The sequence below is a fragment of the Oratosquilla oratoria genome, chromosome 21, assembly GCF_046742065.1.
Source record: "Oratosquilla oratoria isolate Oo_2021 chromosome 21, ASM4674206v1, whole genome shotgun sequence".
Lineage (NCBI taxonomy): Eukaryota > Metazoa > Arthropoda > Malacostraca > Stomatopoda > Squillidae > Oratosquilla > Oratosquilla oratoria.
Window position 1 is genome coordinate 20,651,917 of NC_134797.1, and position 26,863 is coordinate 20,678,779.

The following is a 26,863-nucleotide window of genomic DNA, read 5'->3' on the forward strand; positions in this document are numbered from 1 at the left end:
TTTATTCATTTATTTTCTTTTTTCAGGATGGTTGTCAAAGTGCAGCTTCAGTTAGATGCTCAATTTTTTTGTACAATCGTGTAATGGAACAATTTGAAACAGCCAAAATGAATTTTCTTAATGCAGCAAGGATGCAGCCCATACATGGAACTTTACTGGTAATTATTGATTGGATTGAAGTCCTGGAAGAGCAGTGATTAAGCAGAAAGATGGTATTAAGTTCTGTATATAATTAGTGGTATATGACTAAGTTTGTCTGTTTGATAAGTGTTACTTGTGTGTGTATATATGTACATATATCTGTCTATATACCATTTCACTCCCATCCACCACCCTTGCTTCCCTCTCCTCGTAGCTCCTCATGGATGAGGGGCCATCCCTGGCTCCTGTCCCCTACCCTAGGTCAGTAGCAGTGCAGCAAGACACAGTATATCCACAGCAAGGCCACTTCACTTAATCGGCAACTTCCCCTCTCTGTCTCCTTCTGCATAAAATGATGGGGAAAAAATCCCTCCAGGCTGTGTCAAAACATCACCCACACACAACCACTCCCCATTCCCCTCACTTCCTTGTATCAAAGTGTCATCTATACACAGCCATTCTCCACTCACCAGTATTTTTTTTTTTGCATCTGACCTAGATATGGATCAAAAGGTCTCCTGTCAGCATGCTCTGCCTTTGTAATCCTTTGTAATCTCCTGCCTTCTCCCTTCCTTGTTCAACAGACATTCCTCTCTTGCTCAAAGCCCCCTTCACCCCATCCATCCATCTCATCCTAGGTCTTCCCCTCATGTTCACTCCTTCCACATCTGCCTTCCATACCTCTTTTACTAATCTTTCTTCACTTGTTCTTTCCATGTGTCTGAACTATCCTAATACTCTTTCACTAGCATATGTACCATAAGCTCTCTCTCTCTCTCCTCTTTTTAAGGGGGTGATGGAATCAGAGCAAGCACACACTTCATATGCATGCGTAAAAACCTATTTAATACCCCTCCCATCTCAGCACCTTGTGGATGAAGGGTCATCTTTGTACCTCAAGACTTCCACAGTAGGGGCTAATAGCCAAAGTTGATTTACCCAAACAATTTTATATGAAGGAACTTGTGCCCATACTGTACAGAGTAGACTTGGAAGCTAAGACAGACAGAAAGGAATATACTGAATGCATTGAAAATGAGGTGTCTGTGAAGTATGATAAGTTTTTCAAGAATATATAGAGTGAGGAATTTGGAGGTGAGGCAGAGGAAGGATGTTAGAAGAAAGTTGTCTGATAGGAAAGATTAGAAATTGTGGAGGTTATTTGGGCACACGGGAAGAATGAGTGGGAAGAACTATTTAAGAGTGTGTGAAAAGCAGAGGTAAGTGAGCCAAAGAGACCTAGAATGAGATGGATGGATGAAGTAAAAAGAGCTGTGAATGAAGTACATACATATACCAAAGGCTTTTTCCCCCTTATAAGGGAGGTAGCCAAAAAACAAAGGCATAAAAACCACTCCCACCCATTCAATCCATATCACACTCCACTCCCCTCCACCCTCTTCCCTCCCTCTGGGAGTAAATCAGCTTCATCTGTTGTATCTTTTAATGGAGCCATGTCTTGCTGCACTGTGGGAGGGGCAGGGCAACCCTTTACACCAAAGTGCTGAGGTAGGAGGGGTGGATGGATGAGTGTTTTGTAGGTATGCACTTTAGAGTAGCCTACCCCTTTCTGAAGGAGGTTGGAGCAATGGTACCTCAAGAAAAAAAAAAAGTCAATGATGAACTCTTGTGAGATTGTAGACTTGTGGATTTTATTTGCAGGCACTTGGAAGATGCTTGTGTGAAAATGTATCCCTGGAGAAGAGCTGTGCAGACGAAATCAATGAAATTGTACAGAAAGTTGTTAAGATGCTAACTCTCATGATTGAGTTTATATTGTGCAAGCTTGGACTTGATACCTCAAGTAGCTCAGGTAAAAGTACAGTTTTGATTCATTTGAAAAATAGGAACTAGCTGTGGATAAACACAGCAAATGTGGTTTTACTTAAATATAGTTAACCCTTATATATATATATATATATATATATATATATATATATATATATATATATATATATATATATATATATATATATATATATATATATATATATATATATATATATATATATATATATATATATATGGATCAACTTAAGGAAAACACAACTAACATAATAGGCCCCATAGCTTCTTTTGGGATTGGTGATTAATTCCCACTCAAAGATGAATGCTGAGTACTTTTGACTGCTACTATCCCTCCTTTCTTTGGCACAATATTGTCCCCAAGTATAGAAGCACTGGTTATAAGCAATGAAATATCAGTCTTTCCATTACCTGAGCTTCAAGAGCTTGCAGGAGACTCACAGCTCCCAGGTAGCTAGTAACGACCATAGGATTGGCCCATATGTCATTCAAAGAAGAACAGTGTGTTGTCTGGGTATGGGTAGGGTAGGGTAAGATAAGATTAGATCTTCTGTGTCTTTTGTGTGAACTTGCATCTGTGGTAATTTGTTTCTATGGTCAGGCCTGTTCTTTGTTGATGTTGTTAGTGTTGGATGATAACTTGATCTTAGTTATGCTATTGTGGTTCTTCCTTCTCTTAGGAGGGATTTTTCTGTGAGGTTAATATCTGGAGGGGGTTTGATGAAGTAGAAACTTTGGCGGTTGGATTTGATTGTGAATGTATTTACCTAATTGTAGCATACAGGAAAGGAGCAACGCTCGTTGGGTCCCTGTCGCCTATTCTCTAACTTTCCAACATACCTAGGCTCAAATTCATATACGGTTCCAATTTAATCTATATCTTTGATTTTTGTATGGATGTTTTCCATGATGCAGGTGGTAGGTTGTTATAGATGTTTGATTAATATGCTCTTATATATTTTGTACTTGTGTGTTGTGATAAGATGGGTGAGTTAGGTTGAGGGTTCTTGCATAGAACTATGTATATATCATTTTTGTATGATATTTTATATGTTAGATTTTGTTTTTTAGCTACCTCCCTTGTAAGGGGGAAAAAGCTCTAGGTATGTAGATAGAATTATGTTTTATTGGGGTGGTTTTGGTGTATTCTTTGGTATCCATTGTTGTGGAAAATAAAATTCTGTGGCACTTCTATGAAATAATCCCATTCCAAGAATTTTCAGACCTTTTGGCATATTTTCCAGAAGAATGACATAGTTGCAAAAAGGGCATTGCTTTTGTCGATGGTAGACCTACTTGAGTTATTAGCATGGAAAGAGTGTACCAAGTTATTTTGCAGTTCTCCCTCTACCCAATAAGATAAAAGAATCGTGGGATGTGTTCCTCTTGTATTTAATCATCATGCTGAGATGTTTAGGTATACTGTTGGCAAGTTTGATGAAGTAATCCAGAGACATGTCTTTCACCCATAGAAGTTTGATTTCATCCATGATGTTTTTAAGTGAGGCTGACTTGGACTCAGCAAGCTTCTTTTTCATGATTTGCCAACAATTCTCAAAGGGATCTAGGTGAGGTGAGTTAGAGGGCCAATCCAGAATGCTAATATTGTGGTCAGCAAGACACTATGTCACTTCCTTTTACTTGTGGCATGGTGCAGAGCCATGCGTAAGAGTGGCAGAGATGTACATTGCATATGAGTGTTGTAAGTGATCATTGAGGACGCTGACAATGATCAGCGTTCATTATTTGAACCTTAGGAAGGAAGTAGAGGCCACCATGACCAATATTACCAATAAAACACCTCAACACCATGACTGATTGTGGATGCTTTACTGTCAGTACAGTGTATGCAGGGTGTGCTGGCTTAGAGAAGAGGGTTGTCTCATAGATTGCTAAGGAGAACAAATTAATTTCATTAAGTGAGGGGGGAGGGCACTGCACTTATGTCCTTGGGGATAATATTGTTCCAAGGATGTTGAGTTAGATGAGGTAAAGGTGAGATTTAAGGAGTGTAGTAAAAAGGAGAGATAGCTCAGCACTATTCTTTGAAAGGAAATTAGTCTCCAGTCATAAGAAGATATTGTATGATTGGTCTGTCAGGATTTCACTAATATCTGTGATGTATTGACTGCATCAAACTTACACAGTTAATATACCCTTACAGGATAACGCTGAGTAGCTATTACGAGATTTTCATATGAATGCAGAAATAAAGTGGTAATAAATTTATGCATTTTGTTATTGCTTAGTAATCAAAATACTCGAGTTGAAGTGTACATTGTTTTGAGGTATCATTAATGGGTACCTGCAGGTGGTGGTCCTGCAGGACAGACATCAGAGATAATGGTGTCCCTGCTGCCCATTTTCAATACCTGTCAGTATCTGTGGTGGTCTCCAGATCAGGCCTAAAATCTCTACCAGTTTTCACTGTATTTCCTCTATCTTTCCATGTAAGGAGAGTCAACTGCTGGCAACTATTTCCCTCCTACCACTATAAACTGGTGACAGAAACAGTCCCACATTTATGCAACACAAACAACAGTCCAATTTTTCTTCCCATAGAAACCTATAGAAGGTGCCTGAGGACCATTGCAACCCACTGTGAGCTCTGGATATCCAGGCACTAGAATTTAAGGCAGTAAATATTATTATTTTTGTTTTTATTCCATTTTAGTTTCTGCACCTTCTTTTGAGGAAATGGAAAATGCAGTTGCTGGCATTGTGAGGGAATGTACCAGTGAAGATGCTGAAACAGAATGTGAAACAGTAGTTTTTGATGAGTTCTGTTGTGAAGAAGTAGAAGGAAACTTCACCTCACGCAACCATCAGTTTGTTCTGGCCTGTTGTTGGCAGACCTTGAAGGTAATCATGCCTTTTGTTATATGTGAGATATTGTTCTGATATATAGTGACATTGATATTTATTACAAGTATTTTTTTATGGTTCAGGCCTGCTGTATTGTAAGCTGTGCTCTTGTAACAAAGTGGTTTGGGCCCATTATGAAGTGTGAAGAAGTTGATAGCCTGATGCGAAATGTATTGGTGAAGGTCCTGTTAGGCACAAGGCACAAAGGAGCCATGGAGGCAGCAAAATTGATGTACAAACAAGTTGGTAGCATAATCTGCCAGTTACCCCCTGGTATGGTCATTTTGGAAAGACAGGTAAGTCAAAGTATATTCATGTGTCATTTGATTAATCAAGAGTTATATTGGAGAATATTTTATGAAGGATCTGTATTATGGAATTAGATTATACTGTAGGTCTTGTACGAGTATATTGTGGTAAGAGACCATGTGTGGGTTGAATGAGATATACTGAAGAGAATCATCTCTGTTGCTCGTATTCATATCCCACCAATACTCTTGCTTCCATCTGGAGGTCCAGCCCCAAGGAACTGGCTCTCAGTCTTTGGACTCGGCTCAAATTCTCTTTCTTTTAACTTAGGCTGTTTCTTCTCCACTTTTTTACATAAAAAGAGCTAACAACTGGTAACTGCTCCTTTCCCTTTCCACCTCTGAAACCCAGAAAGCATTTTAACATTTTTTCCCAGAGGAGTGTCTAAGGATTGTTGCTGACTTCTTTGGGATGTAATTTTTCATTCATTGAATTGAGAAAACAAATATTATTATTATTGGTAAGAAAATCTTAATTGTTCTAAAGTCAAGAGATTCCTAACAAATTAGACAGTTTCTTCTTCTTCTTCTTCTTCTTCTTCTTCTGCTGCTGTTGCTACTTTTTCTTCTGCTTCTTCTTTTTCTTCCTCTGCTTCTTGTTCTTGTTCTTTTAGAATATTCAGTATTTCTAAATGACATTGGCAGGTACGTGATTTAGTCAGTGAGGTGCGGGAGGCCTCATTACGCTCAGTCACTCGTCGGGGTGCCGGACTCTCCATGGCTTTGCAGGCAGCATGTAGTGCTGCTCCAAGGGCATCTTTTGTATCAAGCACCATACAGGAACTTTTACACATCACAAATACAGAGGTATGGCATAACTGTAGCTTCTAGAGTAAAAAATAGTGTAATTCTAGGGGCAATATATATTGGCTGTGTAGCTTAAACATAAAGCATAAACATGACAAAGAAATAGATAGATAAGTAAATAAAGAAACAGGCACCACAGGAGAAATAATCACAATCCAGATACAAAGAAGACATACATACATACAGACATACATATACCAAGGCTCTTTCCCCCTTACAAGGGAGGTAGCCAAAAAGGAAAAGGCACAAAATCACTCCCACCCATTCCATCCCTAAATACACTCCACACCCCTCCATCCTCCCTCCCATCCTAGCACCCCCTGGATGATGGGCCATCCCTGCACCCTGTCCACTGCCCTGGGTCAGAAGCAGTGTCGCAAGACACAGCACATCCACAGCAAGGCCGCTTCATTAAATCGGCGACCCCCGCTCTCTGTCCCCCCATGCATAAAGGCGAAGACGGGGAGAAATCCCTTCGGGCTGCGTCAAAATTTGCTCACACATACTACCTCACCCCCCATCCCCCTGCCCATTCCACCTCATGCATCACAACATCATCCATATACAACCATTCTCCATTCACCCCTGTCCTCTGTCCTCTCCCGTCCTTCCTCAACAGACATTCCCCTCTTCCCCAAAGCCCCCTTCACCCCATCCATCCACCTCATCCTAGGACATCCCCTCATGTTCACTCCGTCCACATCTGCCTTCCATACCTCTTTTACTAGTCTTTCAATATCACTAACATGTGCATTCAGCCCTCCACATTAGTATCACTGGGTTTGCCATATGTCACTTAGGGGAAAAAAAATTATGTTGTTGCATAGGGTTTGTTAGTGTGGAGCACTGAAGAATGAGTTTTTATGTATCTTCAGTATGGTGGTTGCATCCAGGGCAGTTTGATTCTGTGGCCAGGCCTGTTCTGTGTTGATACTGTTTTAATGCCAGAGGCTGTCCTGAGTGCAAGTGTGCTTATCTGGTTCTTACTTCTCTTGAGAGGGATTTTTCTGTGGGGCTGATGTCTGGGGTGGGTGTTGGTGGAGTATTGAGTTTGGTTGTCTGCCTTAGAGAGGTTGGTTAGTGATCTGCGTGTGAATATGTTTTTGTGTGGATGTATTGTGAGGTGATGTAGCTCAAGCTGAAACAATACATGAATTCAGATCAGAATATGATATTTGGAAATCAATAATATAGATTTGGGGAATTGTGATATTTTCATTTCTCTTTTGTTTGGTGTTTGTGCGTTTAAGAATGATAATGGGATGCACTAAAACTACCTCAGTTGAACATTTACACTCAGAAACCAAAATCTTCCTCTGGCTCATGTCAAGTGATTTTATTTGGCTTAGTGAGTGCAATCATTGTAAATAGCTTCATCTACAGCTAATCTAGATGGACATTTCTGTTGGAACATAATTTTTTTTACGTCTGAATGACTTAAAGATTAAACATGTTTAAACAAAGCTAAATATTCCCTTCTTGTTCTTTTACAGACTGAGAAACAGGAGACTGTGGATTCTGCTTCAAGTTTAGCTCTGCATGTTCTTCATGACCTGGTACTTGATGCCTCCTTGTCTCATCAAATGGTTCCACATCTCTCAACCATTACCATAACTTGTGTTATGTCCTTCTCTTCACAGTCATGGTCTCTTAGGTAGGTAAAAAGATTATATACATGTATGATATGGTTTAACATCACACACTCCCCCCTATCGGGAGGCTAGGATGGTGCCCCTCATAGAGGGCTTTATAGCGTATATACTGTACATACATACATATATATATATATATATATATATGTATTTACCTAGTTGTATTATATGGAAAGGGAGCTGTGCTTGTAGTGACCCATCTTTGTATCTTTCCGGATCGAGTTTATTTTTAAATTCCTGTATATTTTTTGCACGCACTGTTGCCACATCCAATTGGATGGGGTATAATGGGATGGATCCAGTTTGGATTTAGTTATAATGAGATGGATGGATGAGGCAAATGGGGTTTGAGCAAGAGGGGAAGGTTTGTTGATCAGGGAAAGAAGGCAGGGGATAGGTGTGATTGGAGAATGTTTTTTTTATTTTATGGATGCTATTTTGATGCAGCACAAAGGTATTTCACCCTGTCTTCTCTATTTTTCTTATGTGAGGATGGGGAAGGAGGGTTTCTTTGTGAATGAAGCAGCCCTGCATTGGATGTGCTGTGTCTTTTTGCATTGCTTCTGACCCACCAGGGCAGTGGGCAGGAAACAGGCATGACTCTTCATCCACGAGGAGTTAAGATGAGAGGGAAACAAAGGGTGGTGGATGAGAATGGAATGGGTGGGAATGGGTGTATGCCTTGACTGGCTACCTCCCTTATAAAGAACATAAGAACATAAGAAATAAAGGAGACTGCAAAAGACTATAAGGCCTACACTAGGCAGCTCCGTATCCATCACCACCTGTCGTCCCCATCCATAAAGTTGTCTAATCGTTTTTTAAAACAACTGATAGTTTCAGCGCTTACTACGTGGTTACTAAGTTTATTCCATTCATCGACCACCCTATTTGTAAACCAATTCTTGCCTATTTCCTTCTTAAATCTAAATTTGTCCAGTTTATACCCATTACTGCGAGTCCTGCCCTGTTGTTTTATTATGATGACCTTGTTTGCATCACCCTTGTTATAGCCTTTGATCCACTTGAACACTTCTATTAGATCACCCCGCACTCTGCGTCTTTCCAGAGAGTGTAAGTTTAGGTGCCTAAGCCTCTCTTCGTAAGGCAAATTTCCGAGTCCTTGTATCATTTTGGTCATTCTTCTCTGTACTGATTCTAGTGAATTTATGTCCATTCTGTAGGACGGAGACCAAAACTGTACCGCATAGTCAAGGATGGGTCTAACTATCGCTAGATAGAGTTTAATAATTACCTCTGCACTTCTATTCATTACCGTCCTAGCAATGAAATCTAATGTCTGTTTGCTTTATTTCTGGCGCTAATGCACTGCTTCCTGGTTTTAAGGTCCGGACTCACCAGAACTCCCAAGTCCCTCTCGCACTCAGATTTTTCTAAAAACGTGTCATCTAAGTTGTATCTATTTTCGGGGTTGTGTAGCCCTACGTTTAACACACTACACTTAGAGATATTGAAGTTCATTTGCCATTTCACCGACCATGTTAACAGTTTATTAAGATCATCCTGTAGAATCTGGGCGTCTTCTCCTGACCTAATTAGGCGTCCTATTTTAGTGTCGTCCGCAAACTTACTAACATCACTATTTAACCCATCGTCTAAGTCGTTTATATACATAATGAACAATAAGGGACCCAAAACCGAGCCCTGGGGGACCCCGCTAGTAACATTGCCCCACCTAGATTTTATTCCATTTATGGTGACCCGCTGTTTTCTGTTACTAATCCAAGCTCTAATCCATTCTAACACTTTTCCTCCTATGCCATGGGCTTTTAATTTATTTAGTAGTCTCTGGTGTGGCACTTTGTCGAACACTTTGCTAAAGTCAAGGTAAATAACATCGTAATTTTCATTGTTGTCTGACGCCTTATATACCTTAGTGTAAAAGGATAGAAGATTAGTCACGCATGACTTACCTTTGGAGAAACCATGCTGTGAGTCACGAATTAAATTATGCCCTTCAATGTGTTCTCTGAGTCTATTTACTATTATTGATTCAAGCATTTTTCCTATAACCGATGTCAAACTGATTGGCCTGTAGTTGCATATGGTCGATCTATCTCCCTTCTTAAAAACAGGAACAACATTTGCCTGCCTCCAAGCAGTTGGAACAGAACCAGTGTCTACCGATTTATTGAATATTTCAGTTAACTGGTCGCAGATTTCAAATTTACACTCTTTAAGCATTCTTGGAAAAATTTCGTCCGGACCCGGAGATTTTGTAGCTTTAAGTCTGTCAATCTGCTTGATAACTTCTTCTTTACTAATGCTGATATTAGTTAGGCTATTTTCTTCATCCCCTCTGAAAATCGGATCGCAGTCAGGTACTTTATCTAACCTCTCATTAGAAAACACCGATAGGTAAAGGGAAGAGGCTGGGCAGGTTAGGGTGCCGTTACTTGCAGCAAAGGTCGAGGGGATGGTGGTTTGAATCCTCCTTTCAGCAAAGTTAAACCAAGGGCATGGTTCATTAAATTCCATGCTACAAAGCCCTCAGTGAGGGGCACCAGCCTAAACTTCCGATAGGGGGGGGGATTTTGTGATGTTAAACCATAAAAAAAATATATATACATTATTATTATCATTCTGTTGGTGGTACTTGTGAGATGTGCAAAGGATGGGTGTTGCTCAGGGTAATGACATAGAATTGTATTCCTGTCATTTTTATTTGATGTTCTGTTGGTATGATTTGGGTTTCTGTATGCAGGTGACCTAGAGGGGTGGGTTTGGTGCAACCTGTACAGACTCTCAGTGCGCCATGCTACAGTGTTTGTAAATGGTTTGTGTTCAGTTTATTCATTATTGGGAACCATGTCATGGAGGTGTATTCTAGGATGGTTCTTAACTGTATATAGATGGTTATAAGGGTTTCTTTTTGTTGTCCAAAGTCAGTGCCAATGATGGTTTTATATAGGTTTGTTTTCCTGGTTATTTTTGCTGTAGGTCATTGACATGTGGGCTGAATTTCATATGAGTATCAAATGTTAGAACCAGAATTTTTGGGTTCTTTTTCAAAGGAAGGATTTAGCCATTTAATTTTATTATATTTTGTCCATGGTTGTCTGGGGTGAGCAGTGTTATTGTTGATTTCTGGGGTGATGCTTCCATTCTGTTATTTCTGAGCCATTCCTCCCTAGTTGTACCGATTCCCATGTGCTTGCTTCCTCTCTTCAACCACTTCCTTCACCTCTTTGTGCATTTTGTCGCTTCTTCCTAGAAATATACCTATTATTCTTCTACTCATTCTTCCCCTTTACCCCTCACCACCTCCCAAGCTTCTCTCAACTTCTGGTAGTCTTTCTCCTTATACCTCTCATTCAACTTGTGTGCTCTCAGCACTTTTCTATCCTTTTTCTTTCTCCTCTGTTCTTTTCTCCATTCTTAATTTCCCTTCCTACAAAAAATCTGACTTTCCTCCACTCTCTCCCCTGAAAACATGAATGTCCTAGACTCTTTTGGACCTCCCTTTGGGTACCACTACTTAGTCCATTAATCCACTATCAACCATCTTCCCTTCCACCACCCTTTCCCATGTGTGCTTATACTTGGCTCTCTTCTTAAACACTGTTTGCTCTCAGCAACTCCCATTTTAAACACCTCTCAAACATCATCTCTCCTATGATTCTTACCTGGCACCCCAAACCTCCCTAGTACTCTATTGCCTCATCTCTTAATCTAGTATTGAGATCCTCATCACCACTTTACTTATATTCCTCCCAAAACTAATCACTCATGTAAGTCATTCTAAAAATGCTCCCTTTTCCTCACTACCAGAACTGAATGCACTCCACTCCACCATCTTTTTCCATGTATACTTATGCTTGTCTCTCTTTTTCAACAGTGTGTTAGTATCATCAATCCCCTTAACACATCTCAAACATCATCTCTCCTCTGTAATTCTTACTTGGCACCTGAAACTTCCCTGCTGCTCCATCTATTAGCTCAGTCTCCTAATCTAGTAATGAAATCCCCCAGTACCAATACATTCTTATTCCTCCCATGACTAAATACTCCAAGTTAATCCAAAAACATCCCTTTCCTGTTCACTTTTGTCACTACCAGGACTATATGCACTCACAAAAACCCACACCTCCCAACTCCGTTTCACTTTTGCCTACATTATCTTTGAAGGCCCTTCAATCTACTCCACTACACAATTTCCTATTAATTCACTTACCATAAGAGCCACTCCTAAACTCAAATACATCCCTCCACATCAATATAGCTTCATTTAACACTAACACATCTATTTTCCTTCTCACAAACAAACCTCCATTCTCTTCCCTATTACTATCATCTATACCACAACCACATACATATAATGACCTTGGTTGGAGACCTCCTCTCAGACCCTCTTATCCCTTGATCTTCCACAAGAGAAACAGAAGTGGCAAGCTTCCTAGTTCCATCACTCCATCTCTAGTTCCCTTCTTCACATGCATGGGAAACACAGAAATGGAATTCTCTTTCCCACACCACAGGGGGATCCAGAAAAGGCATAGATGTGGTAAGGGACAGATTCAGGGGAACAATATAAAGGAGAGACAACTGCAGTGCAAAAGTATCATTTGCTTATGCTTCTGTAACCCTAAAATATTGGCTGGATGTTGATATGGTTTAATGTCACAAACTCCCCCCTATCGGGAGGCTAGGACAGTGCCCCTTTACAGAGGACTTTGTAGCTTGGAATTTAATGAACCATGCCCTTGGTTCAACTTCACCAGTGGTGGGGTTCGAATGCCATCCCCTCGACCATCACCACATGTAACGACGCGCTAACCCTTGTACAGGATACAGAAAATTTAACATAATTTAATCAATCAATCTTACATTATTTGATGATATAGTGATGGATGCCTATATCACTTGAAAATTTCACCATTATTCATAGTTGGCATGAATGACTTATGTTCCTCTGATTTTGAAAGTATGTTTGCTGTATCTTTTCAGGAATGCTGCTTTGCAGTTGTATGGAGCTGTTGTGTCCAGGATGGTGGGGCAAAAGAAGGTGAAGGATGACACATCTGTTCTGAACAGTTTGACTGCATCAGAATTCATGAGTCGGTATCCTAAACTGACAGACTTTCTCCTCAAAGTGCTTGAAAATGGCACCTTTCATACCACCTGCCAACAAAAGCTGGAATCATCAGAATTCATTCATATGAAAGATTTTGGCAAGACATCAGTGCCAGACATTTCCTTAGGCACCTCATCATTCCACCTGGTCCCAGTTCTTAGCCTGTTGTGTCGCTTGTCACCAGGCACTGAGCTCCATCAGACAGAAGGACTAAATAAGATTTTTGATAAGTATCTTAGGGTCCTGTCTTGCCTTCTTAGTTCACCAGTTCATACCATTCGACGCTTAGCAGCACACAGTGTCTTGGCTTTCACACCTAGAGCTGGAGATGTTGACCTTTGTGGTAGAATACTGAGTAGCATTGTCAAGAACTATGGGAGTGCAAATACAGTGCATGGAAATCTTCTAACACTTTGGTTGCTGATTGAAAGAAATGAAATAATAAGTAATGAAACAGGCATACAAATATCTGAAACTATGGAACCATTTTTAACCTCAGATTATAAATGTTATGTAAATAAAACCCTTGCCTTAAAGATCATTTTAGTAGTACATAATCAAATATACTTGGGTAGAAGGCCTGAAATTGAAGCTGTTAGTAGCCCTGGCTCTGCAGAGTACTTCAAAAAAGCATTTCAAATATATATTAGAGGATCTTTAAATTTACAAAATATTGATAAAGATCTCCTGTCGTTGAATCGGGATTTATCTGAAGCTTGCTTAGAGGAGTTTAAAAGATCAGTCACTGAATGCATAACAAAAGAATTGGCCCTACAGCTACAGGAACTTATTTGGAATGCAGTAGATGAATATGCAGGAAAAATATGGCATGCCACACCAGCTTTAGATTTACTTATAAGTCTCTTAGATAAATTTGGTCCAATATATCATCCATCTGAATCTTCTATGTTAAATTTTCTCTCGTTTCTTAAAGGAAGTTATGGTGCTAAAGTGTCTGTCCAAAGTCTCACTATATTATCAAGTTATATAGGCAGAGAATTGTGTCATAGTTCTGAAATCCTTATTGCATGGACGCAATCCCTTCAAGAGTATGCACAAGATACATGTACTGAAGACTATAGGTTAGCAGCAGCCCATGCATTGAAAAGAGCCCTTGCACCTATTATGAAGAATTCCTTTGCAATTTTTGTGGGAGATATGCAATCAACTGTTGTCAAGTGCACCATAAACCTCCTCCTTGATGAAGATCCTGAAGTACGCAAAGAGGTTTGCAAAGCCATATTTACATTACCCTGCAAGTCGAATCCATATTATTTTCAGAGTTTACACCCAAATGTTGCTCTTCATGTATTTATTCATTATGTTATTGACATTGCCATTAAAAAGAAAGATATTGTTATGATGCAAACATTGTGGATTTCAGCCCTTGGACCTCAAATACAATATGAAGGCAACACAACAAAAGTGAAAAAAATCCTGTTTGAATCACATGCTGTTAACTTGTATATGGAACCTTTGGAGTTAAGCCAGGTTATTTCAAGTGCTTTTATGCATTACTTTCAGATATATCAAAAAGATGAAGCAATTTCACAGTTTTTACAGGGTAGATGTGAAGAGCACAAGGTCATTACTGAGACTGTAAGAACTGTTCTCCAAAATCATGCTTACTCAAACTTAAAAAAGTTTAGAAATATTTTATTATCAATGAGCTGCTTCAGTGTGATATCAAAGCTTCTGCAAAAATCTGTTAAAATGTTTGATATTGATACTTCAGTAGACTGTATTGAATGGAGTGAAAAAGAATATTTTACACCACTTTGCATCCAAAAGTTGTAGAGGACTATGAATTGCAATACATATTTATAATTGTTGTATTAATTTATTATCCTAACATATTGTAATCAGTTGATAAGGTTTTTGGACAAAAAGAGTGTGAAAGCAAAGATGGATGGAGTGAACTTTAGGGGATAATAAAAAATGAGATGGACGAGGTGAAAGGGGCTTTGAGCAAAAGGAAAATGTCTATTGAGCAAGGAAGGAGCAGCTACAGGATAAGTGTGAGTGGATAATAGTTGTGTATGGATATTTAGATGCAGCCTGAAAGGATTTCTCCCCATCTACTCTATTTTTCACATGAAGGGACAAGGAAGGAGCACTGCCATGTAAATGAAGTCGCCCTGCTGTGGGTGTCCTGTGTCGTACTGTATTGCTCATGACCCAGGCAGTAGGCAGGATACAGGGATGACCCTCCATCCATGAGGAACTAAGTCAAGAAGGAAACAAGGAAGTGGAATGGGTGGGGGTTAGTGTATGTTTTGAGTGGCTCCCTCCCTAGTAAGGGGGAAGAGCCCCATGATATATAGTTGTGAAGGAGTTGGTAGAGGTTACAAGGTTGGATAGAATGAGAAATGAGGAGAGCAGGAGTGGAAAAGGAGATGACAGATGGGGCTGATGAAAAGATTGGGATGGTTTAGACACATGGAAAGAATGAGTGAAGAAAGATTAGTAAAAGAGGTGTGGAAGGCAGAGATAGAGTGAATTTGAGGGGACAACCATGGATGGATGGGGTGAAAAGGGTGTTGAGTGAGAGGGGAATGTCTGATGAGCAAGGAGGTAAGCAGGCAGGAAATAGGGGAGAGTGGTTGTTTATAGATTATACTGCTATGCAAGGAAGGGATGCTAGGGTAGGAGGTGCTTATTTGTGAATATTTTGGCACAGCCCGAAGGGATTTCTCACTGTCTTCTCTTTTTCCACATGAGGGGACAGAGGTGGGGGAGGTCATCGTTTAAGTGAAGAGGCCTTGCTGTGGTTGTACTATGTCTTGCTACATAGCTTCTGACCCAGGACAGTGGGCAGGGTATAGGGATGACCCATCATTCATGAGGAGCTAAGATGAGAGGGAGGAAGGTGGTGGAGGGGAGTGGAATAGGTGGGAGTTGGACAGATGTAATTTGTGGTGGGTCCAGGGTTGCTCTTTATGTCGGCTAATAGAAGAGGGATGATTGCCAGAGAATTGTGAATCACCCATGTTGAAAAAAAATGTTACAGTGTACTTTTGGGTAAGGGTTGTGGTTCTTGCCCACAACAGTAGCCTTATGCAAACCTCAGCCCTGTAGATTCTTCCTTTCCTGAATGGCTACTCACCCTGCATTATGGTATTAAATGCATATCTATATATTTTGTAATAGTAGTAATTATTGTTCTTGCTGAATTATATCTATTTGATAATTTTGACTATCACAGCAAAATTAAGAAGTTGGATAAATGGATAGAAAAATGCATTTCCCCAGAGGTTGTGTTAACCAATACATACATTTCATATTTTCAACTGTGTGAAATTTCAACTTTACAAGTGATTTTACCAACCACCTCCCATCTCAGTACCTTGTGTGGCTAGTCACAGTAGAGAATCCTTCTCCTTTCATCTTAAACCACGTGATGATGGCATCTCATTACTTTCCCAACATATCTGATTGAATACAAAAAAAAATTCTTTTCTTTTTTTTATAAATTTTATTATTCTCCAAGATACAGAAAAATAAGAGTATCAGCAATTCTTGGTCATTTTTCTCTCTTAACAATGAGCAATTATTTGAAAAAATCTATGTATGAAAGTGAAAACTGCATCCAATGTCCCCAACCTTGTACAGCTTTCTGGAGACTTCTTCATAAATTTTTCACTCACTTACATGCCTTCTCACTTTGCTATTGTATTTACAAGTCTACATCACACCCAGACAATAATACCTCACTGACTAGTGAAAATGTACCCACTCCCAAAACAGCTAGAAACATTAAACACATAACCCTTTTGCAGAAAGACAATTTGAAGTATTACTGTTTACTTGGAAGACAACTAGTTGCCCAATTTTAAATTTCATTTTCAGATCTATCCAGATTGTCATCGGAAAGAATTAAGTAAGTATTAAGAAACTCTTCCACAGAATCTGTGTTCCACTTGTCAATGGCCAATGTCTCCATCACATCACCATCTTCATCCATCAATTTAATGATGGGATCAGCCCCACGAACATACCTGAGGAAAAGAAAGAAAAATTACTAACTACTGCAGACAGATAATGGAATACTATGATTGTTACACAAAAAACAGGGTGGAGGACAAAAAATTTACATGCACACTGGACCAGTGTTCAGATTTAAGGAGTATTTGGATAAACGGGGTAATTTGAAACCCGTCCTAGTCTCCTCTATGCCACTTCAGTGCTAAAGTTTTAATTCTGATGGCATAAAGGTGGTATACACAAATCAGAAAGACTGGACAGCATTAGTATAGAGATCATTTCGTCATTCCCCTATGGGGAGAGATTTTCCTTTAACAAATAATTTGTGGCTCTGGTCCATAGGGGTGCCTCAGACATTCCCTAAAGAACTGTCTATAGACAGAATTACATGCCATTTAAAAATTAGATACCTAAACTGAATTAAATTACTTACTTGATGGTGAGGTTTGGGAACGCTGCAGGTCGGTCACTCTTTACGAATGCTGTTGGATACATAGAAAATAATGGGTATCAGTATTCTAAGAACATGTAATTCCTGTACTATAGTGCCATTCCCTCGGCCAAATAAAATTGCTTTATGTGAGCCAAAACAGCATGCATGCATATATATATATACACACACACATACATATGGCATAAAGTTGTTCCCCAACCTGAATAAAATAAACTGGAATCTGCCAAAAGAAAATTGATAAAGGACACCATATAAGGGTTATATTTCACATTTCTATCAATGTTCTTAGGAGAGAGAGTTGGGGTAATGTCAGATTATTATTTTTCTTTTGGTAGATAAGTTGAGAGTGGAGGATAGGTGGAAAAAGAGGAAAAGGACAGAAAGTAGAGAGGTGCTTGGAGTAAAAATTGTAAATGAGGAAAAGGAGCAGAAGTATCAGGAGAATCTGAAAGAAGTGCGGGAGATGATGAAGGAGGATAGAGTAGAGGTGTGAGTGGAAGAGGAGAGGGTGTGTTTCAAGGAGGAAGTGAAGAGGTCTGCAAAGATGGTATGTGGAACAAGGGGATGGAGGGAACAGAAGGAAGGGTAGTGAGTGGCGGAATGATGAAGTGAAGATGGTAGTAGAAGAGAAATGAGCATCTAGGAATTGGTTGTAAGACTAAGGAAGCATATGAGATGTAAAACTTTTATATGACGTACCCTGAACCTGCGGATATGCTCCCAGTCGTCACCCACACACCTCGAGTTGTGCACGAGGATATTTTGTGGGTGCTGAACTAAGTTCATCATCATCAAGACAGCATCCACGGCAACTTGCTCTGAAAATATTAAAAAAAAAATTAAAATATGAATTAATTTTTCAAGTGGAAAAAGGATCCACATATCAATCAAGATGCTAATTTACAGCTCTCGCATAGTCTGCATAGAGCAAACACTCTGCGTTGTCAACCTGTTAGGATGTTAGCTTACCATTTCTTTTGGTTAGTATGAAAATTAATGTATATGATCTTTTCCGATAGACTTATCAAGTGCCTTATTTACGTAGCTACTATAACCGTTCTTTCTGGTGGAGCTTTTTTCAACCCTTCTAGCACTTGTAAGGGTAAGGTTTATGAGCAGTGTGCTGGGGTGAACCTAACTGAATACATGTTTATTTGAGGAAGTGGGGATAAGTTTAAAGTGTTCACCTAAACTATGTAGCTTTAGAAATCTAAATATTAATACAGAAATTTATAATACAGACGCTCCTCTACTTACATTCATTCGTTTTACGTTTTTTCGATTTTACGTTTGAACTGACTGTAAAAAAAAAATTGTAAAAAAAAAAAAAAAAAAAAAAAAGTGAATTTTTGAGTACGAGACTTTCAAACGATATTTACCCATGACGCTGCGCCCATTGTTTACATGGCACAAACGACAGACTGAACGTGCCTCTCCTCGTCCCCCTCCGCCCCTTCCATCTCCCTTTATGTTGCTTGAATTTAATTTATTAGAAATTAATCTTATTATTTTAAAATGTTATGTTTATAATTAATGATTTAGGGGTGTTTTATAAGATAAAGTAATAGAAATAAACGATGTATAGTAAAGTATTAATGGTCATACATTACTGTAAAGTACAGTAACAACATACGTTCATTTTCACGTTACGTTCGGCCGTTCAGAACGTAACTAAAACGTAGTTGAGGAGCGTCTGTACATCAAAATAGGTTTTTCATCATGGAAATCAATAACCAAAAACCTAGCTAATAGCGATATACTACCAAACAGAACCACAATGCATTCTTCCAGATGCCATGTTTATTTTGATTGATGTGAACGGCTACGAAAATTGTTCTGTTCTAACCTAACCTGCATTTTGTAATGCAATACTTGTAATGTTACAAATCATCAGGATCGTTGTCATCATCAGGGATGTTAATGGCTGGTTTTGGCATCCGATCGGACTGTGGAGTGTAGGTGTTTAATTTTTTCAAGAAACACATGAACTGATATCAGATTGTATTGACAAGTACACGGCTCGACGACATGTGGCATGGGGAACGAGATGATTGGCTCACTTTTAGCAATTCTAGTTAAAGATTTCTGCCAAGATGAGTTTTAATTTACAAACGAGGAGGTGAGGAGGACATCAGGGGTGGAAAGGGAGTTGGGGGATAGGGTTGATGAAAGAGTATTGGGATGGTTTGGACATGTGGAAAGAATGAGTGACAAAAGGTTAGTAAAAGAGGTGTGGAAGGCAGAGGTGGAAGGAGTGAATGTGAGGGGGCCACCAAGGATGAGATGGATAGATGGGGTAAAAGGGGGCATTGGGAAAGAAGGTAATGTCTGTTGAGGTAGGACGGGAGAGGACAGAAGACGGGTGAATGGAGAATGGTTGTATATGGATGATGCTGTAATGCATGAGGGGGAGTGGGTGGGGGATGGGGGGTGAGAGAGCATGTGTGAAAAATAAATTGACGCAGTCCATCTTCTCCTTTTCTGCATGAGGGGGCAGAAAGGGGAGGGTCACCGATTTAATGAAGCCTTGCTGTGGATGTGCTGTGTCTTGCAACACTGCTTCTGACCCAGGGCAGTGGGTGAGATGCTGGGATGACCCATCATCCAGGAGGTGCCAATACAAGAGGGAAGGAAAGGGGTGGATGGGAGTGGAGTGTATAGGGATGGAATGGGTGGGAGTGGTTTTTATGCCTTTGTTTTTGGCTACCTCCCTTGTAAGGTGGGAAAGCCTTTGGTATATATATAGGATATTACATATACTGATATATTGCTTAGGTGTGCAATAGGTAACTATTACCATCATCAAACTGACATTGACAGGATTGGACAGACAACACAAACATGGCATCTGGAAACTCTTGCCGCAGCTCTGTAGTGTATTTGCTTTAAGCAAGATTTTTTTGCTATCGACTTCTGTCATGAAAAACACATTACGTTGATGTATTTTAATTTACCAAATTAATATTCAATTTTGTATTAATATATCAGGAAGGTGTGCACAACCTTAATAATGCCAAAGTGGGTAGTTTAGTTACAATTCTTTCAACTGCTAATCTTTCCATCAGCTTGGATATAGTGGATATCAGTGAAATTCTATGTAATGCAGGATTTTCTAATTGGTTCAAATGAAGTTATTGTGTAAGCTCTTTTTCGGATATCTGGATTACTTTAATTTTATTTTTGTTATTATCATTATTTTTATCTATTTTATTTATTTATCTTTTTTTTTGCAACCAGGAATATTTTTTATATCAATTAAGCATACATTATAATATTGCTCCAGAACCAAGGTGCTTTAAGTGGCTTTTTGAAATTTTTTAATTTTGGATAAACCAATTAAATACAATATCAAAAACAGAAGTGTAGATCCATTTTACAGAATTACATCTAACCTCTGCCATACTTTTTTTTTTTTTCTGACACCAAGAAGTAAGCACTTTTTCCAACTTAAAATCAGATGTTCACTTACTCTAAAATATCGAGATTAAATTCTTTTAAAGTGTCGCATGATGAACACATAAGATTTGCCTGATTAAGACCTTTGGCAAAGCATTCTTCCGCAGAAAATTCTAAACTCTCGACTAGAGCAATCTGCAAATAGAAAATAAATTACGTCAAAAATAGACTTCTCTCACTTCTGCCACACAAAATGTTACAGCTTTGCCCAACACATTTGCAGACTTCATTGAACGCTTGTTAACCCATAAAATGACATTAAGTTCAAAATTATAACAATTATTGTTGCCGTACAACCCGGGCTATTGAAAGTAGAGGAAACAATGATATCAAATTAAGGAAACAAAAGGAACGACACTGTTGACATGACCCGGCAAGCACAATCACTAATATTCTTCTACAATTTCTCAAATTAAAATCTAAAATGTTATATTTGGGAACCCAGCATAGGTTCTCAATAAGTTAAACAGATATAATACTCACCAATACCCCTAACACATATAACACAATACCAGGCGGATCCGCCATGGTTTTCACACCACGACGATAATTCTGATTGGCTCTCCCGCTCCAGTCAGATCTTTGTGCACAACACAATGAGGATGTTTGAAGAGTCTAAGGTAAATAACGATATTGTCGTATCATATTTGGCATGCTAGTGTGAACGACCAAAATCGGATATGGTAATTTACAAATCTTGTCACCGTTTCAAGGCTGGGATCATTATTAGATATATAAAAATTATTACAGTTTAGATATGAGTGTTATAGTATCTTCTTTTATTCACCCTGTTGGTATCCATTTTCCTTTTACAGAATATAAGAAAAAAAATGTCCTTTTCCAAGTTCAATACTTAAAAAAGTAGGTAATGCAGACAAAATATCTATACAACTGATGAGTAGGTGTAATTATAGTTTGATATTCAAGTTGGTGATGCCTTTAAATTGTCACAATAGTGAAAAAGTAAACATTTATAGTAGAAAGAGAGCTAAAATGTATATAATTCAAAGTCTTGTATTTTATGTGGCCAAAAGGGAATGTTTACAGGATTGCACTCCTTTGAATTGGGCTGCATGTAGCTGTGTTTTCCCAGGATCATCGACTACGCACTCACCGCAGCATCCCAGGCTGTCGACAAAGAACTCCATCGCCTCAGCCTGGACAACACATCCTCCCTGCAACAGCGTGGTGAGACGTATCTGCAGGCAAACCCCGACCATTCATCCTGGCCTGCCATCGCAAGGATGTCTTCTCAATGTTCCACAACCGCAGTGATCCTGGAATTCGGGCAACGCTCGTCTGGTCTGGTATCAACAAAGGCGTCAGGGAATGGGCCCGTACCTGCCAAGATCTAAGAATATAAGGTCTAACCACTTCCGACCGAATTTCGAGGGAGTTGGCGCAGCGGGCCCGTGAACGTCACCTGGATGTTCAAAGTGGGGTTATAGCTGTCAGTTGAAGCTGGTCCGTCGTTCGAAAATGACGTCGCCTTCGCTCGCACAGCTCCACGCAATTAGTTATATTCTGACAAATATTATATAAAATATATATATAAAATATTATAGTTCCTGTCTATATATATGAATATATAATATATATGATATATATAATATATATATATATATATATATATATATATATATATATATATATATATATAATATATAAAATATTATAGTTCCTGTCTTCCTTGGCGTTTCACAGTTTTCTTCAGTGTATCACAAAGAGAAAATGGACTCAGCCAAATGACGTCAGAAGCTGCGCAGAAGAATGTAAACGGTCTGACCTGTATATTTAGACCTTGGTACCTGCCAGTCACCAAAGGTGACGCGCCACGTACATGCTCCACTCCATCGCTTCCCCGCACCCACAAAACGCTTCCAGTCGGTCCATGTGGACATTGTGGGCCCCCTAGCTCCCTCGCGTGGCATGCGTTACCTACTCACTTGCATCGACAGGTACACCAGGTGGCCGGAAGCAATTCCTCTCCCTGACATCTCTGCTGAGACGACCGCCCGTGCCTTCATCTCAGGTTGGGCATCCTGATTCGGCGTCTCTCACGCCATCATCACCGACAGAGGCGCCCAGTTTGAATCTGATATCTGGTCCAGACTCCTCCAGTTCTTGGGTACTCACCGCGACCGGGCCACGGCGTACCTCCCCCAGGCCAACGGACTCGTGGAAAGGTTCCATCGCTAGCTGAAAGACTCACTCAAAGCACAGCAACCCTCTTATGGTTGGGCTGATGCCCTTCCTCTTGTGCTCCTCTCCATCCGTAGTACTTCCAAGGTCGACAGCGACGTGTCTCCGTCCCAGCTAGTGTATGCAGAGGACCTTCGCCTTCCCGGGGAGATATCCACCTCTGCTATCGGAGACCCCGACCGATACATCCTTCTTCAACTACTCAGGGAGACCTTTGCCAACAACCGTCCCCCACCACCACGGACGACACACACAAACCCGGTGTGTGTTCCCCCATCCCTCGAGTCAGCGGATCATGTCTTCGTCAGGTGGGACTCCAGACGAACCCCTCTCCAGCGTCCGTATGATGGACCCCACAGGGTCATCAATAGGTCGGCGAAGCACTTCCTCATTGACCGGGGTTCTAAGCCAGACAGCATTTCCTTCGACAGGTTCAAACCAGCTCACCTCCCTCCATCTTCCCATTCCAACCCTCCTTTCCACCTCCACTCCCTCTTACAACACATCCCTGCCACTAGCCCACAACAAACCAGCCCACCCCCTCATGCCACCACAATTGTTCCCCCTAATCTTCAACACATTTCTTCCCCTTCCGACTCACTTTCTTCTTCGCCTTTACCCAACTCACCTACCCGACCATCTCCACAGTTTCATATCCAGCCAGGACCCTCTCGTCAAGATCACGACCACGCCAGCCCACCTCTTCATACCACCACCATTGTTCCACCCACCCACCAACACATTACACCCACTCCCATCCTTGGACTCATTACCGCTTTCACCTTAACCCCACTCATCTAGCAGTCTATCTCCACAGCTCCATGCCCAGCCAAGACCCCCTCGTCAAATCCACGACCACTCCTATAGCCGCTTGTCGCCTTCTTCTCCATCATCCAACCCATCCTTTCCAGAGATCTCGTTCGATGGCACAATCACCCGCTCCGACCGCCTGGTCAGAAGGCTTGCCCGCTACCCCCACTCCGCTCGGGCGACTCCTTACCTTCCGGGCTGCTCGCTTCTAAAGATCTGGATGGGGGGGGGGGGGAGTGGTGTAGTGGTGGCACTCCATCCGCCAACACCGACCGTGTCCGAGACAACCGTCTCCCATGCAGACCGAGCCGGGACTGATGACGGCACCAACGCGAGCGGAAGCGCACGCACTCGCCAGGGCTCGCAATTGGCCCATAGCCAAAGGGAAGGCGGCCAATCAGAAGACTATTCAGAAACCGGGACCTGACTGTGAGCCGCTACCTGGATTTAAAAGACAGCCTCTTGCCAACGGAGGCCAGAACAGCCTTCTTCTAATGGCCACAGTCAAGTTCATCACGGGTTTGCAGTGGAGCGACTTCAGAACCGCTAAGTCCCTACACCGAGTTTCCAACATCCGTCCACTCACCCAACACAAACACGAACTTCACATGAGATACCTAGAAAGACTGCACGCCAAACACAAACACCTAATACGACACATCACACCTAGACCACACAGCACAGGCTATTTGTCAGCTGTGCCTCTCCCACGTCCAGTGTACACGAGAAATCATGTATAGCCGCACATATCAATAACGTATCCATTCACCAGCTTTGACTGATCGTGACCAGACGTGCCACCATGTGCTGGGTTTTGTCTGACTAAGTACCACGGACATGAATCCGTCTATATCCAGCGGCAAGCGTGAGGAAAGATAACAGATTCTCAGTAGACGTGCTATGGCTGGCCGGGTTCAGTCCTCGCTGATTATACTACTACTACTACTACTACTACTACTACTACTACTACTGCTACTACTACTACTACTACTACTATTAATAATAATAATAATAATAATAATAATAATAATAATAATAATAATAATAATATCTATATCCAGCGGCAAGCGTGAGGAAAGATAACAGATTCTCAGTAGACGTGCTATGGCTGGCCGGGTTCAGTCCTCGCTGATTATACTACTACTACTACTACTACTACTACTACTACTACTACTACTACTACTACTACTACTACTACTACTACTACTACTATTAATAATAATAATAATAATAATAATAATAATAATAATAATAATAATAATAATAATAATAATGTCGATATCTCGCCCTTTAATTATCAGGCTGTATGTACACACACTTAGAGGCAACAACCCTCTATGCGTAGTATACACACACAAGCATATCGCAAACAAAAACACGACTACATGCACAAACATCTACATAAACTTTTCCTTCTACTGAAATTATTTTCATTTCTAACTTTCTCTCCTACTGCATCTTCTCATTTCAGTTTACCTACCACTAAAATCATTTCCAATTTTTCTATCTTCCCCTACGACTAAGCCTCCTACTCCTTTCCTAACTTTGTTGGATGAGGTTAAGATGAATAAATGTCCCAAAGTAACCTCACGGTTACATGCATTGATTCCGGCCTCCAACACTAAGTCTCCTGGTGACCCCTTCAAAGCCACGACCCCACGAAATAAATACCCCTAATTCGCCCGGTGGCAATAGCACTCTTCTATTCACAACTATCTTTTCATTTCCATACAGACATCTCTTCCACCTCCTACAACTACCGATCCCGCGCGAGCGGATGGACTGTCCTAGGTAGTCCATAGAACAGCCTCTTCGATCTCAACAGCAACAACTCGACTAACTCCCAGACCTTCTGTCTCCTAGCATCGGATCGAGGATCTACATGCTCCAAGACCTTCTCTCTCTCTCTCTCTCCTAACACCGGATCGAGGACCTCCAGCCCCAGATCTCAGGCTCGCCACATTCTCGCCTGATTCAGTGAATAAAGAGAATAAGATCGCTGCTTTGATTCCCATCCTTGGTTGTCCTTCAAACCAGAATACTACATGCGTCCACACCAACCGAATTGAATCGATTCATGATGAATCAACACAATTCATAAAACGTCTTGATTCACCACACTAGTTTTAGTGTAACCGTTTACACCAAGCGAATCGGCACGATTTGACTCGATTCGCCTGGTGTAATAAACGATTACACTGAAACTAGTGTAGCGAACCAACACGATTAATGAATGGTCTTGATTCTCCATGAATTAAATCGATTCCATTTACTTGGTGTGGACGCGTGTAGTGTTCTGGTATGAAGGACAACCAAGGATGGGAATCAAAGCAGCGATCTTATTCTCTTTATTCACTGAATTAGGCGAGAATGTGGCGAGGCTGAGATCTGGGGCTGGAGGTCCTCGATCCGGTGTTAGGAGAGAGAGTGTAAACGCAGGATGAAGGATCCCTCAGAGGTTTGTGACGCCACACTTTAAGGCATTCACTGGTTGCAGAGAAGTCCAAAGGAGTCCCTATACTTGTTATTTGAAGTGTCGATTTCTAGGGTCCCTCTCCACTGCTGTTACAATGCTCTGTAGCGCCCCGCCTTGTATCTTCTTGACATTTGTAGTGGTTTCTAATACTCCTTTCGTTTAGACCGTAGCATTGAGTGAATAGATGTGTCTTCAGCTTCTTTTTAAACAGCGATCTAGTGTCACTATCATTTATGTCATCGAGCAGCCTGTTATACAGCTTCGATGCATATCTTGCAAAAACTCTGAAATAAATTTCCAAGTTATTCCTCGGCTCGTCTAATCGATGCGGGTTTAGACAATGCCTCAGCACCATAGATGTCTTTGGTTGTAACCTTCTTGATAGATGATCTCTTATATATTCTGGTTTCCCAAACTTGGTATGTCAAGGCACACATCTTTAAACAGTTCTTGCCTTTATTAATAATCAGTGCAGTTCAAATAATGCCGGTGTGATTCTTGCTCGCCAAGGCAAGTCCTTAAGTAGTGTTGCAGCCCTGTTCATAACATTTTGTAACCTCTTCAGAAGATAATTAGGTACGCCGAAATAAAGGGAGCTACAACAGTCTAGCTTTGCAATCACATTATTATATGCAAACATCTTTGTTGTTTTCTGATCTAAATGTTTCTTTAAAAAAGCAATGTATTGTAAATTGTATCCTGTTACTCTTACTACATTGTCATTGTTAATTTGATCACGAAATGTCAGGTTAGACAAGTGGCACTCCTAAATCTTTGAGCACTATTTTCACTTCCATATCAATCCCA

At 40.5% G+C, this 26,863-nt stretch overlaps 2 protein-coding genes across 6 annotated transcripts in view; one reads left to right on the forward strand and one right to left on the reverse strand.

Moving 5' to 3' along the window:
* Nucleotides 1–16,173, forward strand: part of LOC143036762 (tRNA (32-2'-O)-methyltransferase regulator THADA-like) — a 34,340-nt gene extending 18,167 nt beyond the window's left edge. For 4 of the 5 annotated variants that reach the window (XM_076204471.1, XM_076204469.1, XM_076204470.1 and 1 more), the window contains exons 9-15: nt 27–158; nt 1,804–1,954; nt 4,622–4,809; nt 4,896–5,108; nt 5,766–5,927; nt 7,421–7,581; nt 12,548–16,173. In XM_076204471.1, coding sequence (XP_076060586.1) covers nt 27–158; nt 1,804–1,954; nt 4,622–4,809; nt 4,896–5,108; nt 5,766–5,927; nt 7,421–7,581; nt 12,548–14,471 — 2,931 coding nt within the window. In that variant the 3' untranslated portion in view covers nt 14,472–16,173. The remainder of the gene's footprint in view (nt 1–26; nt 159–1,803; nt 1,955–4,621; nt 4,810–4,895; nt 5,109–5,765; nt 5,928–7,420; nt 7,582–12,547) is intronic. The other variant, XM_076204473.1, reaches the window with a different exon arrangement.
* A 297-nt stretch (nt 16,174–16,470) lies between these two features.
* On the reverse strand, nt 16,471–21,182 carry LOC143036763 (selenoprotein F). The gene is made up of 5 exons (XM_076204474.1): nt 21,052–21,182; nt 20,582–20,703; nt 17,812–17,930; nt 17,092–17,140; nt 16,471–16,672 (listed from the first exon to the last, which is right to left on the reverse strand). Exons 1-3 carry the CDS (start codon nt 21,094–21,096, stop codon nt 17,840–17,842), a joined length of 258 nt encoding a protein of 85 aa, XP_076060589.1. The 5' UTR covers nt 21,097–21,182; the 3' UTR covers nt 16,471–16,672; nt 17,092–17,140; nt 17,812–17,839.
* Nucleotides 21,183–26,863: the final 5,681 nt, after the last annotated feature.